We start from the raw sequence: 15,074 nt of genomic DNA on the forward strand, positions 1-15,074 counted from the left end.
TTTTTATTGAACATCGTTAATGCTTTTGAAGTGTTTTCGTTGGCAACCATTTTCAGGACTTCACCCAAGTGCCACAAATCCACTAAACGACCACTAAACGACTTCTAAACGACTCAAGTTCTCTTCCTAAACGGAATATAGAAAGACTTCGTTTAGCAGACCTCAAACGACTCATACATTCTAAAAATAGCAAATAGCTGGTGGTGCTATCTGTTGATGGGATACTCAACCAGTGGAGCTTCTTCGCTTGGAGGAGAGCTTTCTCATTTCCTCTGTACTGTTGTATGGTTTCGCATTGAAGTTATGCATCGCTAGAACTAGAACGGCGATACGATTGTTTAAATACTAAACTCCAACTGAAATCACCAGCACTGAAGCAAGTGAGATCCCAAGTGCCACAAATCCACTAAACGACCACTAAACGGCTTCTAAACGACTCAAGTTCTCTACCTAAACGGAATATAGAAAGACTTCGTTTAGCAGACGGCAAACGACTCATGCATTCTAAAAATAGCAAAAAATCTGGTGGCGCTCTCTCTCTGTTGGTGGGATACCCCAACCAGTGGAGCTTCATCGCTTGGAGGAGAGCTTTCTCATTTCCTCTGTACTGTTGTATGGTTTCGCATTGAAGTTATGCATCGCTAGAACCAGAACGGCGATACGATTGTTTAAATACTAAACTCCAACGGAAACCACCAGCACTGAAGCAAGTGAGATTCGAATAATGGTCGTTTGTGTTGACCCACATAGCCAGAATTGCTTAAGCAGCTCATTTTGGCACGCTAAAGATCGCTGCTCTAATTCGCCATTTGCAGTAGATAAACAGCATCAAAGTTCTATGTGGGTCTTTCAAACAGCGCCTAAGCAGCTTCCTTATGCCACGATGCCAGGGATTATTTTTCTTTGTGTTTTATTTTCAAGCAAGCGTCATCGATTAAATAAACAACAAGATTTGTTTCGTTTAAACACATATGTATATTTTTAACTCCTTTTTATTGATGAATTACACAAAATTTTACACAATTTATTGATAATTCACAATCACTTCACTCAATATTTATTCTTCAATTAACGAATCTAACTTGTGCAGCAGCAATGAGATTATTGCCGGCGTCCGTCTTTGACACTTTGACAAGAGCCACCTTGTACCGATGTCATGCATTAAAAAGCTATAAAGTTCCACCAAGTTCAGTACCCTTTCTTAACAAGCCTTCAAGTTCCATCATGAACCCTATACATAGTGCTAATCAGCCGCAAAGTTCCAAAGAGTACCATGTGCCTGTTAAAAAGCTCCATAGTTCCGCAAAGTACCGTCTATCTCTTAATCAGCCACAAAGTACGACATCGGAACGATTTTTCGTTAAACAGCCCTAAATCAGCTATAAAGTACGAGCTGGCTATTTGGGGATACTCACGTATCTGACCATACGACTATTTACATAGATTTTTGCTCAGAAAGTTAGAAGGCTATATAGGTCATAATAAGAAGAAACTTGTCGAAACACATTGCAAGAAAAGGATAGCAATATAATGATTAGTTTTAATACGCCATCTATTGATCAAACCAATGAAGCTGTGGAGCTTTCATATTTTTTCTATGAATATTCAATTTTCCAGTCGTTTAAGCTTAATCTGTGGCGCTTGGGATTTGAGTAATGGTCGTCGGTGTTGATACCCACGTATCTGACCACACGACCATTCATATAGATTTTTGCTCGGAAAGTTAGAAGGCTATATAGGTCATGATAAGATGAAACTTGTCGAAACACATTGCAAGAAAAGGATAGCAATATAATAATCAGTTTTAATACGCCATCTATTGATCAAACCAATGAAGCTGTGGAGCTTTCATTTTTTTTCTATGGATATTTAATTTTCCAGTCGTTTAAGCTTAATCTGTGGCGCTTGGGAAGAAGAAGCTTTTTCCACTTACACGCCCGCATCAGCGATTATCGTTAGGCCGAAAATATACAGACCGGAATTTCGCAATCGCGAAATTGAGAAAACTCTTTTCTTGCCGCATGCGGCAAAATCGCATGCGGCGAGGTTCTGACCGTTCCTTGAGTCGGTCGGTACAATACCGGTATATTTGAATTTTGTTTGTTGGGTCTCTAAGACTGTATGGAACATGTAACAACCTTGGCAGTACCTCCCGTGCACATCGCTCAACTGGCCGAGTGGTCGAACAAATGACAGCAAAACGTGCAATTGTGTCATCGTCGCGTGAAGGAAGTACGAAGTCCGTTTTCTATCTCACTCTATCTCAATCCGCGCCCGGCTGCATTGTTGCTCCTTCTTTATCACTCCCCTTGGTTGCCGCGCCTACCTAGCTGGTGCACAACGCCGCATCCACCTGGTGTGTGCGTCAAAAATAAACGAAATACCAACACACGCACACATACACGTGTACGTCAGTTCGTCCGGCATGGTCGCATGGTGAATCTACGTTAGTGCTTTCTGGGAACGAGCAAGAGCAAAAAAAAGGGAAGGCTGCCACATATATAAATATCGGCATCCGGCGGAAAGCAGAAAGCAAGGCAACCGAAACGGTAAATTAAAGTTCTGCTGCCACTGCATCACCTCCATACAAAAAAAAACAGTACAATGGCTGACGCAAAGCAGGGCGAAGAAAAGCTATCCAAGAAGTAAGTGGGAAACGAATTTCTTTCTCTCTGCTTTCTTTTCTTTTTCTTGTCTTCTCGCCGTAGCCGTGGCGCGCGGCACCCTCTCCCCCCCACCGGTCACCGGTCGTGCGGACGTGTAGGCCTCGTGTGCGTGTGTGTGTGTTTGCGAAAAGTGTGCGAAAAGATGCTGCTGGCGACGGTGCGGCAGCTGGTACGGCGAGCCGGTGTGACGGCGTGGACGGTGCACCAGGGCGGCCGGTTGGCGGCGGCCCCACCACTGCCGGCATTACTGCCGTCCACCGTGCAGACGCCGCTCGGCACCACCGAGACGGTGCGATGGAAATCGAAGCGACAGAAAATGTACACTTCCCATTCCCGAGGAGGGAAAATCCCTTCTTTCTGTTTCCTTGCTGTATCTTAGATCCAATTAGATTAGTGGGCCCTCTCACCCTCCCCCTACCAAAAGTATGTTCCAACCAGGCACCGGTTTCGGACTAATGTTTGCTCTGTTTTTCATTGCCTTCTAGTGAGCTGAAGCGCCGGCTCAAAGCCGAAGCGAAGGAAAAGGAAAAGCAGGAAAAGAGCGCGGCCGCGGCCCAGGCCACCGATGGCGGGCAGGTGGACAAGAAGCAGCCGGCGAAGGAGAACCTGGACGAGATTTCGCCGAACGAGTACTTCAAGCTGCGCAGTGCGGCCGTCGCCGAGCTGAGGAAGAGCCCGGACACGCACCCGTACCCGCACAAGTTCAGCGTGACCGTCTCGCTCGGCGAGTTCATCGAGCGGTACAGCGGGCTGCAGGACGGCGAAACGCTCGACGATGTGACGGTGAGCGTGGCGGGCCGGGTGCACGCGATCCGCGAGTCCGGCGTCAAGCTGATCTTCTTCGACCTGCGCGGCGAGGGCCTGAAGCTGCAGGTGATGGCGAACGCGAAGGCGTACGAGAGCGAGCAGCTGTTCTTCGAGGAGACGGCCCGGTTGCGGCGCGGCGACATCATCGGCGTGACCGGCGTGCCGGGCAAGACGAAGAAGGGCGAGCTGTCGGCGATGGCGCGCCGTATCAAGCTGCTGTCGCCGTGCCTGCACATGCTGCCCCACCTGCACTACGGGCTGAAGGACAAGGAGACGCGGTTCCGGCAGCGCTACCTCGACCTGATACTGAACAACAACGTGCGCAACATCTTCGTGACGCGCGCGCTCATCATCAGCTACGTGCGCCGGTTCTTCGACAACCTCGGCTTCCTCGAGGTGGAGACGCCGATGATGAACATGATACCGGGCGGCGCGACGGCCAAGCCGTTCATCACGCACCACAACGACCTGAACATGGATCTGTTTCTGCGCATCGCGCCCGAGCTGTACCTGAAGATGCTGACGGTCGGCGGGCTCGACCGGGTGTACGAGATCGGGCGCCAGTTCCGCAACGAGGGCATCGACCTGACGCACAATCCCGAGTTTACCACGTGCGAGTTCTACATGGCGTACGCGGACTACAACGACATCATCGACATCACGCAGCAGCTGCTCTCGGGCATGGTGCACACGATCCACGGCTCGTACAAGGTCAAGTACCATCCGGACGGGCCGGAGGGTGACGAGTACGAGATCGACTTTACGCCCCCGTTCCGGCGCATCTCGATGATCAGCTCGCTGGAGGAGGCGCTGAAGGTAACGTTCCCGGCGGCGGACCAGCTGCACACGCCCGAGGCGGTCCAGTTTCTGGACGCGCTGTGCGTGAAGCACGAGGTCGAATGCAAGCCGCCGCGCACCGCCGCCCGCCTGCTCGACAAGCTGGTGGGCGAGTTCCTGGAGGAGACGTGCATCAACCCGACGTTCATCTGCGACCATCCGCAGATCATGAGCCCGCTCGCGAAGTACCATCGCAGCGCGACCGGCCTGACCGAGCGGTTCGAGCTGTTCGTGATGCGCAAGGAGGTGTGCAACGCGTACACCGAGCTGAACGATCCGGCGGTGCAGCGGGAGCGGTTCGAGCAGCAGGCCGCGGACAAGGCGGCCGGCGACGACGAGGCCCAGCTGGTGGACGAAAACTTCTGCACCGCGCTCGAGTACGGCCTGCCGCCGACCGGCGGCTGGGGCATGGGCATCGATCGGCTCACCATGTTCCTGACCGACTCGAACAACATCAAGGAGGTGCTGCTCTTCCCGGCCATGAAGCCGGACGACCCGAACCGCAAGCATCCGGCGTCGGTTGGGGCCGGCGGCCCCGAGCCGGGCAGCAGTGATGCTTAGAGAAAGCGAGAGTGTGTGTGAGAGAGAGAGACGGGCATTTCATCGCGACGGAGCGGCGACTGACCGCTTCCATTGATTGTGTGTATAGCGTTTGCTAATCTTGCAGAAGTAAAACTGTCTATCTATTAACTTACTGGCTCTGCTTTTTTTTGTTTGCCTATTTTAGTGAGCGATTTTTGAGAAACGATAAGACCGTTGCATTGATAAGACGGTTGCAGTGGCGGGATTTGTTGATGTAGCGAAGCGTACGGTGGGATACACATTTCTAGGAAAAACGGTTTATCTTTCAGTTGAAAAGAGCAGTTAAGTCACCTATCGCAATTCTGAGAACGGGTTTTGTACTTGGCAGAGAAACAAGTTCATTGTGTCCCGAATTTATTCCTTTGCTCGTACGATCGTGCCCGTTTTATTTGCAGTTGATTTTCAAGCTATGGTACAACAAGAATTAAATTAATGCGATGATATCTCACTAAGATGTAGTCACTTGAAGATAAATTGTTCCCTTATGATGGACATTTCCAACAGTGTCCCGTCTTATTCCATACATTGTTTTCAGCTTCTTCAAGGTGAATGCGTCTCCCAAGGCGAATATTCAATCAATATTCAAAACTCAACATCTCTCTAAGTGGTCGGACTCTTGAACATTGGGTAGACTTCACGGTACTTGTAATTGTGTAACGAAAATAGCAATGTTTCGTTTGCGAATTTTTGGCATACAGAGTAGAAATTAAAGGAAATTGATAAAATCCGAAATTGAAGCCTTCAAAATATTAATGTTACCTATTTATGGTTATCTATAAGGCTTTCGAACAGAGATATTGGGAATGGAATATTCTTGATAGGATTTTTGTGGCTGTCTAGACCAGTTCGTTTTGGCTCCAACTGGTTAATTTGGCCACGTTGAAACGCTGCCCAAATTAATGTCAAAGATCCCTTTTACTCTTAACCATTGTACGCCAACAACAATGGTTTCGAAACTTAATTAAAATTAGGTACTTATGACGATTATTTAAGAGACCTAAAACCAAAATCAAAAACATACTGGTCCTGACAGCAATACATCACCAATACATGGTTCAAGAACTGCACATGACCTAATGTCGGTCCTGGACCTGGTTACTGAACCTATGCCGGTCCAAACTGGCTCAGGAAATAATACTGGTCATGCAGGCCCAAGAATTTATCAATAACCCATACCGGTACTGGACCTAATACTGAACCTATACGGTCCTGGAACTGATTATGAAGCCATACCGGTTCTGGAAACTATCATAAATCCATACCGGTCCTGGGACCTATCATGAACTCATACCGGTTTTGGAGCCTATCATGAATCCATACCGGAGCTGGAACCTATCATGAACCCATACCGGAGCTGGAACTGATTCTGAAACCACGCCGATCCTGGAAACAATCAAGAATCTCTAACGGTCATGGAACCTATCTTAAACCGATATCTGTCCTGGAATCCTGGAACTGAAACTGAACACACATCGGTCCAGAAACCGATCATGAACCCATACTGGTACCGGAGCTGATATTGAACCCATACCGGTGACGGGTAACCGGTCCTGGAACTTATAATGAACCATACCGGTCCTGGAACTTATAACCAGAAACTGTTCTGGATTTGGATTTGGAACGATATTTGGATCTGGTCAAGGTCTGGAATCGACAAACCATTGCCGGTAGTGAATGTGCAGCGTAGGAATAGTGTAGGAATTAAGTGTAGGAAATAGCGTAGGAAATTCAGTAGAATTTGTATAGTGATGACTCTCACGCTGAGAAAGTAAAGAGGTTTTTGAAGAACTGATGATTCATATCTAATTACGCAGAAGCACAATGCTGCAGTTCTGCATCGTATCAGGAAATCATAGCTCTTTATTCTGCACAATAGATAAAACTAGAACGGATTTGCGTTCGTACGACGATAAGGAACTGGGAGATGACTAGCATTCTAAGAATCAGATGTATCGATAAACTGAAAGACGACGACCCAAGATAAACAAAAGTATTTGTAAATTCGGCTAGGATTAGCGATATGCAAAGGCTGCCCGGTGCAGCATGGGGTTGTATGATGAAATTCTTCGTCATTTTGATGTGTCGCCAGCGATTCTGGGGAATTTGGAATTTAATTATAAAAAAAAGAACGAATGAAAGAATGAACATCCAATGAAACTGGAAAGAGCGACAGGATTAGGAGCGCATCGGATAAGCGCGGCTGCATTTTTTTTTGTCTTGGATGATGAAATCCTTGCGAACGATTTCGGAATTATCACATGTGGCCGTTGCTGTAGCGCGCAGCGTAGGGCATCTGTCAAAATCTGGTTTTGTTATTGTTATTGTCACTTCCTTCCCTTCCCAGCCGTTCCCTTACTTCCAGCTCACCGCAATAACAACACCCCGTATGCGGGTGCCTGTTTTGACAGGTTCGCGGGGTGTTTGGTGGTGAAGCAAAAACAGTGAAAAATACCGGCAAACGGTACAACACGGCAGGGAGACGACAGCAGCATGCACCACTGAAAAAGAAGCAGCATCCGCGTGGTAACTTTTTATAGTATTGTTTTTCGAATTGCTCAATCGAAACCACCATGTGGTGCTGCCGGGCGGTTCGATACGCCCCGAGTGGAACGGTCCGCCGTACGGCATCGAGCGATGCCAGCGCACAGAACGTCTGCCTCAGTCTCGTTAGGTAAGCAGCCAATCATCACCCCGTGCTGTTTAGCGCTCTCTGTGTAACGTTTGCCTGTTTCGCGGTTGGCAGAAACCACGACAAGGAGAACTTTCTCTGCACGCTGCTGCTGAAGAATCCGGAGCGGCGCAGCGCGCTGGCCGTGCGCGCCTTCAACGTGGAGGTGGCGAAGGTGAGCGAGAAGGTGTCCGCCGGCAATGTGGGCGTGATGCCGCTCAAGTTCTGGGAGAACACCGTCACCACGCTGTACCGGCCGCCGGACGGGGACGCCCGCGCCGTGCCGGACCATCCCGTCATCCGCGAGCTGCACCGGGCGGTCCGCGAGCACAAGCTGTCCAAGCGCTACCTGCAGCGGCTGGTGGCGGCGCGGGCCAACTCGAACCTGCACTTCGTCACGGTGAAGCAGCTGGAGGACTACGCGGAGCAGGCGGTGGCGAGCGTGCTCTACCTGCTGCTCGAGGTGCACGGCACGCGCAACGTGCACTGCGACCATGCCGCGTCCCATCTCGGCAAGGCGCAGGGCATCGTGAACCTGCTCCGCTCGATACCGTACCAGACGCGCCGCAGCGCGGTGCCGATCCCGCAGGAGCTGCTGATGGCGCACGGCGTCAACCAGGAGCGGATGGTGCGCAACCGGCCGGACGACAAGGGCGTGGAGGAGGTGACGTTTGCGCTGGCCAGCGTCGCCTTCCGCCATCTCGAGACGGCCAAGGGGCTGATCCGGACGGTGCCGCGCCCGGTTCGGCCCATCTTTCTCCCCTGCGTCAGCATCGAGCGGTACCTGCACCGGTTGCGGCTCGCCAGCTTTCACCTGACGGACGCGAGCGTGATGCGCACCGATTCGCTGCTGCCGCTCGTGCTGTACTGGCGCAAGCTGCGCGGGAACTACTGAGCCCGGAGGGGGGCCGCGTCATACATTTGTTGGTTAGTTGTGTAGAATAAATTAAGTAAAGGAAGCAATAACAAACAACAAAAAAGGCACACTTGTGACGCGATCCGCTGAAATGAATCACTACAACTCGGACAAACAAACAAACCATTCGATCGGCGCGCTGAGCATTACGTAAAGCCGCGCAGTCACACATACACCGCCGTACAATGTTGCGGCTCTCTGTAAGCTGCGCCAACCTGGAAAGCCGGTTGGCCGTGATCGAGAACTCGCGCTTGTTGTTGTTGTTGTTGTTGCATCGGTCACTGTTTTCAACTCTTCTGCACGCCGTGGGATAAAAATACTCATAAAACTACCTTTCACCGCGCATTGGAGTTTAGTTGGAGGTACATCAACTACTTCAGCGTTCCTTTCTTGGAAAGGCTAAAGTTTGATTTTCAGAAAACAAAAAAAAGAGAAGTGAAATAGAATATATTTCCCTGATTTGAATTTGCAACCTTTCGAGGATGAATGTGTTACGTCTTTTCCGGGCGCGCAAACGGTGTTTTAGTTTCTCTCAATTTCACTCTCTCTCTCTCCCTCACTCTCCAATAGTCGGTTGACATACAAAATTGCGCGCAGAAAATAGTCCAAGGACCTTAGAAGCTGGTCCAAAGCAGATTTTACTGGATGTCCCATGCGCTCATCCGTCGTTCGTTGCTAAGGCTTCATCCTGCAATTACGTAACGCATCTTAAAGAGGAGGGGAAATTCTGGACACTTGAAATTGTGCTACTCTGCATGCGGTAGCGCCATACTGCGCCGTAATGGGCCATCAGGGTGGTGATTTTTCTCAACATTTGTCTTGCTATTGTCACATGATTTATTGACTGTGCTCCATATATGTTTCAACTGGTCGTACGATAAATTTGTTGCTCCTCAAGTTGATTGGATTTGTTAAAAGAAGTCTATCAATTAAAGAAAACAATCAAACCATGGGAAACACTGTATCTCCCATAGTTCCATTGTTGAAGGGAACCTAGATTAAGAGCGTTGGACATTGAACAACACAAACCTACACAACACAGCGCGGTGGACGACTATTGGAAACTTTCCTATACTCATTCCCATCATCCTGTAACGAATATAACAAATTGATTAAGAAACAAAGCAATTCCCTCAATAGAAGAACACGCCTGCTCAAGGATTTACGCTTGAAGTTAGGTACCTTTGATGGAAATCTGATGAGCTGACAAAAGTATGACAATCAAACTGATCGTCTGCTTACTTCGAGTCTGCGTGATATCCGCCATGGGCTGCAACAACCTTGCAACCTTTTTACCGGAAGCATATGGCAATTCTCTAACATAAGAGGTCTCCCAACTACTACCCACTGGCTAAAAGTGTCCCTTGCGAGGCCTTATAATGCTGCCAGTGAAAACTTAATTTTACTTTTTTTTAATGTATGAGAAAACTGTAATATGAAGAAACTCAAATATGAGAAGTACTGTATTGAGGAGATCCCTGCTCTAGATACTCAAGACCATGGTGTACAGGAATTGCGATCTAAAAATATGATCCTATCATAAGTTAAACTCTCGCAGAGTACACCAATCAGATACAGAAGTTCTTTGGTTGCTTCGCTAAAGACGACATACTAGAAATACGAACAAGAAATTTATAGCGATATACACTCAGGATAGCATAGTGGCAGGCGAATGCCTAGGACAGGGTCACAATGCTGGCATTCGTAAGTCTAACAAATCGAATAATTAGACATTGGAAGAGACAAGAACCGAGCCAAGACCAAGGACAGAGTGAAACATCGATAGAAAGACTCAACTTAAGATCCGACAACGCACGAGACTCCTAGAAATTCTGGACTAGGACTTGAGAAGAACTCATGAAAATGCCTGAAAGACGTTGGAAATTCGAAGTATCACGTCCTGGAGTTACTCAACCAGGATCAAGGTCAAGATTGGAGTTGGAGTTAGAGTTCAAAGAGCCTGCAGACGTCCGTTCCTGGTAGTGGGGTTTTCGTATGGCGCAAAAAACAACAACAAAAAAACAAACAACTAAGATGGTGTACAAAAACAAAAGAGACAAAATATCCACCTTTATTTCCCAAGATAGAAAAAAGATATATACCTTACAGCTACATCGCATTACACCGAGCGGGTCCGGTATTAACTTCCGCCCCTCACTCACTCAACTCCTCCCCATTTCCATTTCCCCTCGATTTCCCTCACTCACAGCTGCGTCATCTGGTTGAGCAGGCCGTTCTGCTGCTGCAGCAGCAGATCGTTGTCCAGCTTGTAGTGCTGCTCGCAGAACTCCTCCAGCCGCTTCACAGCCTCGACGATCATCTCCTCCGGCACGGTCAGCACCAGGCGGAAGTAGTTCGGGTACTCGAAGCACTGGCCGGGCAGACAGAAGACGCTCTGCTCGGCGACCAGCGCCTCGACAAAGCGTAGATCCGTCTCGAACTCGGGAAAGTGCTCCACGTCGATGCCGACCATCATGTACATCGCGCCGCCGGGCATGATCGGGTTGAGGCCCCGGATCTGCTTGATGCCCTTGTACGCCAGCTCAGCGTGGCGCTGTGGAGAGAAAAACGAAAACAAAAGAGAAGGAACCATTGTGGTTGATGCCGCCTGCTAGCGCTCCTCCGCACTCCGACCACTTACATGCAGCGTCGCGACCAGATCGTCGAAGAAGTCGTTCGGCGTGTTGTCCAGGATGGCGGGCAGGGCGCGCTGCACCAGCGTGTTGCTGCCCAGGATGCGCACGGACAGGTTGGCCAGCCCGCGCCGCACCTCCCCGAACACCCCGTCCCGGTCGTGCACGATGATCCAGCCCATGCGCCAGCCCGGCACCAGGAAGCGCTTGGTCAGCCCGCCGCACGACAGCACCGGGACGCGCTGGGACAGCGTGCTGACCGCGTGGAACTCCTGCCCGGGAAAGACGAAATGCTCGTAGATCTCGTCCGCAATGATCGGCACAAAGTGCCGCTCGGCAATGTCCACGATCGCCTCCAGGTGGGCGCGCGGAAACACGCTGCCGCACGGGTTGCCCGGATTCGTCACGACCAGCGCGCACGTCTGCTCGTCGATCAGCTGCTCGAGCTGGACCAGGTCCGCCTCCCAGTTGCGCTCCGGCAGCAGATCGTACGTCCGGCACTCGATGCCGAACCCCTCCGCCAGCGTCCGGTAGATCGAGAAGCCCGGCTTCGGCACCAGAATGTTCCGGCCCGGCCCGCCCAGCACCGAGATGCAGAGGTCGAGCGCGCTGCTGCACCCGCTGCACAGGATCACGTCCGCCGCCGTCACTGGCCCCTGGTGCTGCACGTACCGGGCGACCGCTTCCCGCGCCTCCAGGTGGCCGTTCGCCGGCGCGTACCCATTGCCGCTGCCGTCCTCGAGCGCTTGCCGGACCGCGTCGACCGTTTCCTGCGACGGTTTGAGGTTGCCGAACGTGGTCGGATCACCTGCGGATGGGCGGCGATTTGGTTTGGAGTTGTCCAGGGAAAGAGAAAAGGAAAGAAAACAACAACGAAGCGAAAGTCAGTGCAAATGGACGGGAATGGGAGGAGAGATAGCAAGCAAGCCTCCAAAATGAAGTTGCGACGCAACAAACTCACCGCCCCAAGACAAGGGACATCTCGCAAAGAAGAGGACGGCAAACTGGATTTGACTAAAAACCACCCCTTCCCCTCCCCCAGCCCAACCAAACCACCCACCAAAACAAAAAAAAAAAGGAACGAAATCCCAAACTGGATTGTGTGAGATACGTTTTGGTCGTTGGATGATGTCGCCGTCGTCTTCGTTGCTACAGAGGGGAGCGTATGTCAGAATTTCAGGCTGCGGCTACGAAGTGAAAGCCACCAGAGCTGCCGAATAAAGCTGAAAAGGCCCCAAGGCTCGTCGACTCCCCCAATCGTCAGTGAGAGAGAGGAAAAAACAAAACCTGTTGGAGATGCAGTTCGTTGCGAGATGGTCGTTTAGAAGAAGGTGTGATTCTTTGGATTCCTGCTAGCTAGGATAGAACTGTTGTTGGAGGTGGAATGAATAGACGAAGAGGAGGAGGGGGGGGGGGACATTTGGACAAGGCACACCAGGCGCCAGGTCCAGCAGACCAAACCAAAAACCATATCAAATCCATCCAAATCTCGATCGAGACCCCTCCAGACGGTTGATGTTGGGAAGGAATTCAGGATTTTACTTTTTCGAACATACATTCTTGTTTTGTAGGTGTGTGTGTGTGTGTGTGTGTTGCCGGGTATGGGTCCTGCCATTTCGGGTCCAGCGGCACCCGGACGGGAAAACCTGTTTGGCTGCGCGCACGGGCGCAACTGATTGGTTCGCGCGCGCGCCTCCGGTCGCGCAAGGTGGCGTGATTGGCGCAGTAGACGTGATTGGCGCAGTGGGCCGTCTCCATGGTTGGGGGTGGTGGTGGAGAGGTAAAAAGAAATGACACCGCGGCACAGTGACAAAGCAGTTTGGGCACTATGCAAATACCGCACTCGGCTAGAAAACTCGAACTAAGCTCGAACGGAGCGTTGCTGGGGGGAGATGGGGGTGGTGGGAAGGAACTTCACTATCCGGCAACGCACATAGAGATACGACGAAGCGGAGAACCCAATACCAAAGCCAATTCCAAACCTGACCAGCGGGCTTTTGTGGGCCTTTTTGTGTGTGTCTGGAGTCGAAAAGCAAGCGACGAACCTCGGGCCCCGCGACGAACAAAAGCCTGCACGCCACGTGCCGTGGAGGCAGCAGGGCGGAGCGATTGCGCAAGATGCTGTTCTGGCCTATATACTGTTTTTGTGCTTAAGTTTGTGCGAAGAAGTTCGCGCGAGGATCTCCCTATCACTTACCTATCGAGAGCGCTATCAGCGGCTTGCTCGGATTCGGCTGGATGTTCAGCCCCTCGACGATGGCACGGATCGGGTTATGCGTCAGCCGGGCGAACTCCGATATTGCCACGTTCCATCGGTTGCGCTTGCTCTTGATCGGGCGCTGGTTGTTGAGTTGGTGAAGCGTCGCTGGCAGATCGACCAGATCTTTCATAGTCACCAAATGTCGGGTGTGGGTACTGCGCTGCCGACAGCTTCTCTGATATGGGCGAAATGTAACTACCTTTTCCCCTTATTGCCACCACTTGCCTCCTGCTTCCGGGAAAGAGTCCCCGCACAAGCCCCGTGAGCCGCTCGCTCGCACTGGTTACCCTGGTTGAATGGTGCCTCAAGCGCGAGTTCGCCGATGCATGAGCCTTCGCTATGCGATGGAGTCCTGAGGTGCTCCAGGAAGTTTGCTTGTAATTACTGCTCGCACGCAGGTCCTTAACACCGTAACCAGCACACTACCCCAGCCTAGTGATGCTCACATTTAAGGGTTCGTCGTCTATTTTACTTTTGATTTTTGTTACTTTTGCTTCTTGTTTTGCACAATTTCAACTTTGACTACCACTACTCAACCACTCCAATGTCTTTCGCCAGCTTTTGCATACCGTGCACCACAACAAAACAGCAACCAACACAGAGGACTCTTTGTTTTTCGGTAGTTTCGGTAGAGAGATAGCTTATAGGTATATCTTGCCCGGTCGTAGTTTCGTTTTTGGTTTTTTTTTTTTCGGGGGGATGCTCTCGATCGCGTCGCGTTTGGATACCAGTTCACTACTAGCCGCTCTTCCACGGTGGTGCGGGCGTTTATAAACCTTCGCAGCATCCCAATAACCAGTTGGATTCCGATGATGATGACGACGACGACGACGACGACGACCACGACCACGACGACAACTGCAACGAAGTTTGTTTTCGTCGTCAATCCCCGTCCGTTTTCGCCGGGGGTCCGGGGTGAGATGGAGGCACACTCGGGACCACCGCTCGGGGTTCGGCTGGAACGGCTGAGGCGGCACGAAAACGGAAGAGCCAACACTCCAGGAATTAAAAGGGAGCCGGGAGAGGGGAACTGGGGGGGGGGGGATAGGAGAGGATATTGGAAAAGGGGGAGTTGCAAAAATAAAATAACAATAAAAAAACTGAATCGTATAAAACCGACACACATACACATCAATGATAAATTGATGAAAGACTTCGGCAGTCGGACATAGGAGACGAACCTGGAGATGAAGAACGCAGCACAAGTTGAGGGTGGAGGGGGGGGGGGGGGAGTCAAGATAGGATGCAGAGCCGAGAGCACAACAACAAAACACGCGCGGAACGAGTTTTACCAACTGCGAATAATAACCTGTACCCGGGCGCGTGTGTCGGTTGTTGCGTCCGCCGGGCGTCCAAACGTCAGCTACTAGGCCGCACTATTTTCTAACCTCCAAACAGACATACACACACACACACACACACATATTCGGAGCTGTAGTGTACGTTCCTGGCGACTGGGAAGGATACTGCCGGTGCAGCGACGGCCACCTGCACACAGGTTGTTGTGGTTGTATTCTTCTTTCCTTGTTTGCAATTGCAAATCCCAATCTCCCAGGCTCCCAGGTTCGAACTTTGGAACCTCTGGAGGCACCTTTTGCGCTGTATTTTTTGAGTGCCCGTGTGTGCACGTGTGTGTGTGTGTGTGCTTTATTCCTGGAGGAGGCCGTTTACGTTGCCAATCTCCGACTTCCATCCACATCGCCCG

The 15,074-nt window shown here is 50.8% G+C and overlaps 3 protein-coding genes across 4 annotated transcripts; 2 read left to right on the forward strand and 1 right to left on the reverse strand.

Annotated features, from left to right (window-relative positions):
- The first annotated feature begins 2,209 nt into the window (after positions 1-2,209).
- LOC1271935 (lysine--tRNA ligase) lies at positions 2,210-5,004 on the forward strand. Of its 2 annotated transcripts, XM_003436924.2 has the most exons (3): positions 2,256-2,549; positions 2,709-2,984; positions 3,152-5,004. In XM_003436924.2, the coding sequence occupies exons 2-3, from the start codon at positions 2,809-2,811 to the stop codon at positions 4,869-4,871; spliced, it is 1,896 nt and encodes a 631-aa protein (XP_003436972.2). In that variant the 5' UTR covers positions 2,256-2,549; positions 2,709-2,808; the 3' UTR covers positions 4,872-5,004. The 2 variants fall into 2 exon arrangements, with proteins under 2 accessions (XP_310792.6, XP_003436972.2); XM_310792.6 differs by lacking the exon at positions 2,709-2,984 and having other exon boundaries at positions 2,210-2,645.
- A 2,134-nt stretch (positions 5,005-7,138) lies between these two features.
- Positions 7,139-8,540, forward strand: LOC1271934 (NADH dehydrogenase (ubiquinone) complex I, assembly factor 6 homolog). The gene is made up of 2 exons (XM_310791.6): positions 7,139-7,563; positions 7,636-8,540. The coding sequence occupies exons 1-2, from the start codon at positions 7,463-7,465 to the stop codon at positions 8,453-8,455; spliced, it is 921 nt and encodes a 306-aa protein (XP_310791.5). The 5' UTR covers positions 7,139-7,462; the 3' UTR covers positions 8,456-8,540.
- Positions 8,541-10,516: 1,976 nt separating this feature from the next.
- Positions 10,517-14,329, reverse strand: LOC1271932 (tyrosine aminotransferase). Its single transcript, XM_310789.6, has 3 exons — positions 13,307-14,329; positions 11,118-11,917; positions 10,517-11,030 (listed from the first exon to the last, which is right to left on the reverse strand). Exons 1-3 carry the CDS (start codon positions 13,497-13,499, stop codon positions 10,680-10,682), a joined length of 1,344 nt encoding a protein of 447 aa, XP_310789.4. The 5' UTR covers positions 13,500-14,329; the 3' UTR covers positions 10,517-10,679.
- Positions 14,330-15,074: the final 745 nt, after the last annotated feature.

Source organism: Anopheles gambiae, chromosome X (genome assembly GCF_943734735.2).
Source record: "Anopheles gambiae chromosome X, idAnoGambNW_F1_1, whole genome shotgun sequence".
Taxonomy (NCBI): Eukaryota; Metazoa; Arthropoda; class Insecta; order Diptera; family Culicidae; genus Anopheles; species Anopheles gambiae.

What these genes read in the sequence shown, in the direction of transcription:
- LOC1271935 (XM_003436924.2), top strand. Translation starts at nt 2,809, where the DNA reads ATGCTGCTGGCGACGGTGCGGCAGCTGGTACGGCGAGCCGGTGTGACG. An exon ending in AAATCGAAGCGACAGAAAAT is followed by an intron (nt 2,985 to 3,151) that starts GTACACTTCCCA and finishes ATTGCCTTCTAG; the next exon opens with TGAGCTGAAGCGCCGGCTCA.
- LOC1271934 (XM_310791.6), top strand. Translation starts at nt 7,463, where the DNA reads ATGTGGTGCTGCCGGGCGGTTCGATACGCCCCGAGTGGAACGGTCCGC. An exon ending in GTCTGCCTCAGTCTCGTTAG is followed by an intron (nt 7,564 to 7,635) that starts GTAAGCAGCCAA and finishes CGCGGTTGGCAG; the next exon opens with AAACCACGACAAGGAGAACT.
- LOC1271932 (XM_310789.6), bottom strand. Translation starts at nt 13,499, where the DNA reads ATGAAAGATCTGGTCGATCTGCCAGCGACGCTTCACCAACTCAACAAC. An exon ending in GCTGATAGCGCTCTCGATAG is followed by an intron (nt 11,918 to 13,306) that starts GTAAGTGATAGG and finishes GCCCATCCGCAG; the next exon opens with GTGATCCGACCACGTTCGGC. An exon ending in ATCTGGTCGCGACGCTGCAT is followed by an intron (nt 11,031 to 11,117) that starts GTAAGTGGTCGG and finishes TTCTCTCCACAG; the next exon opens with CGCCACGCTGAGCTGGCGTA.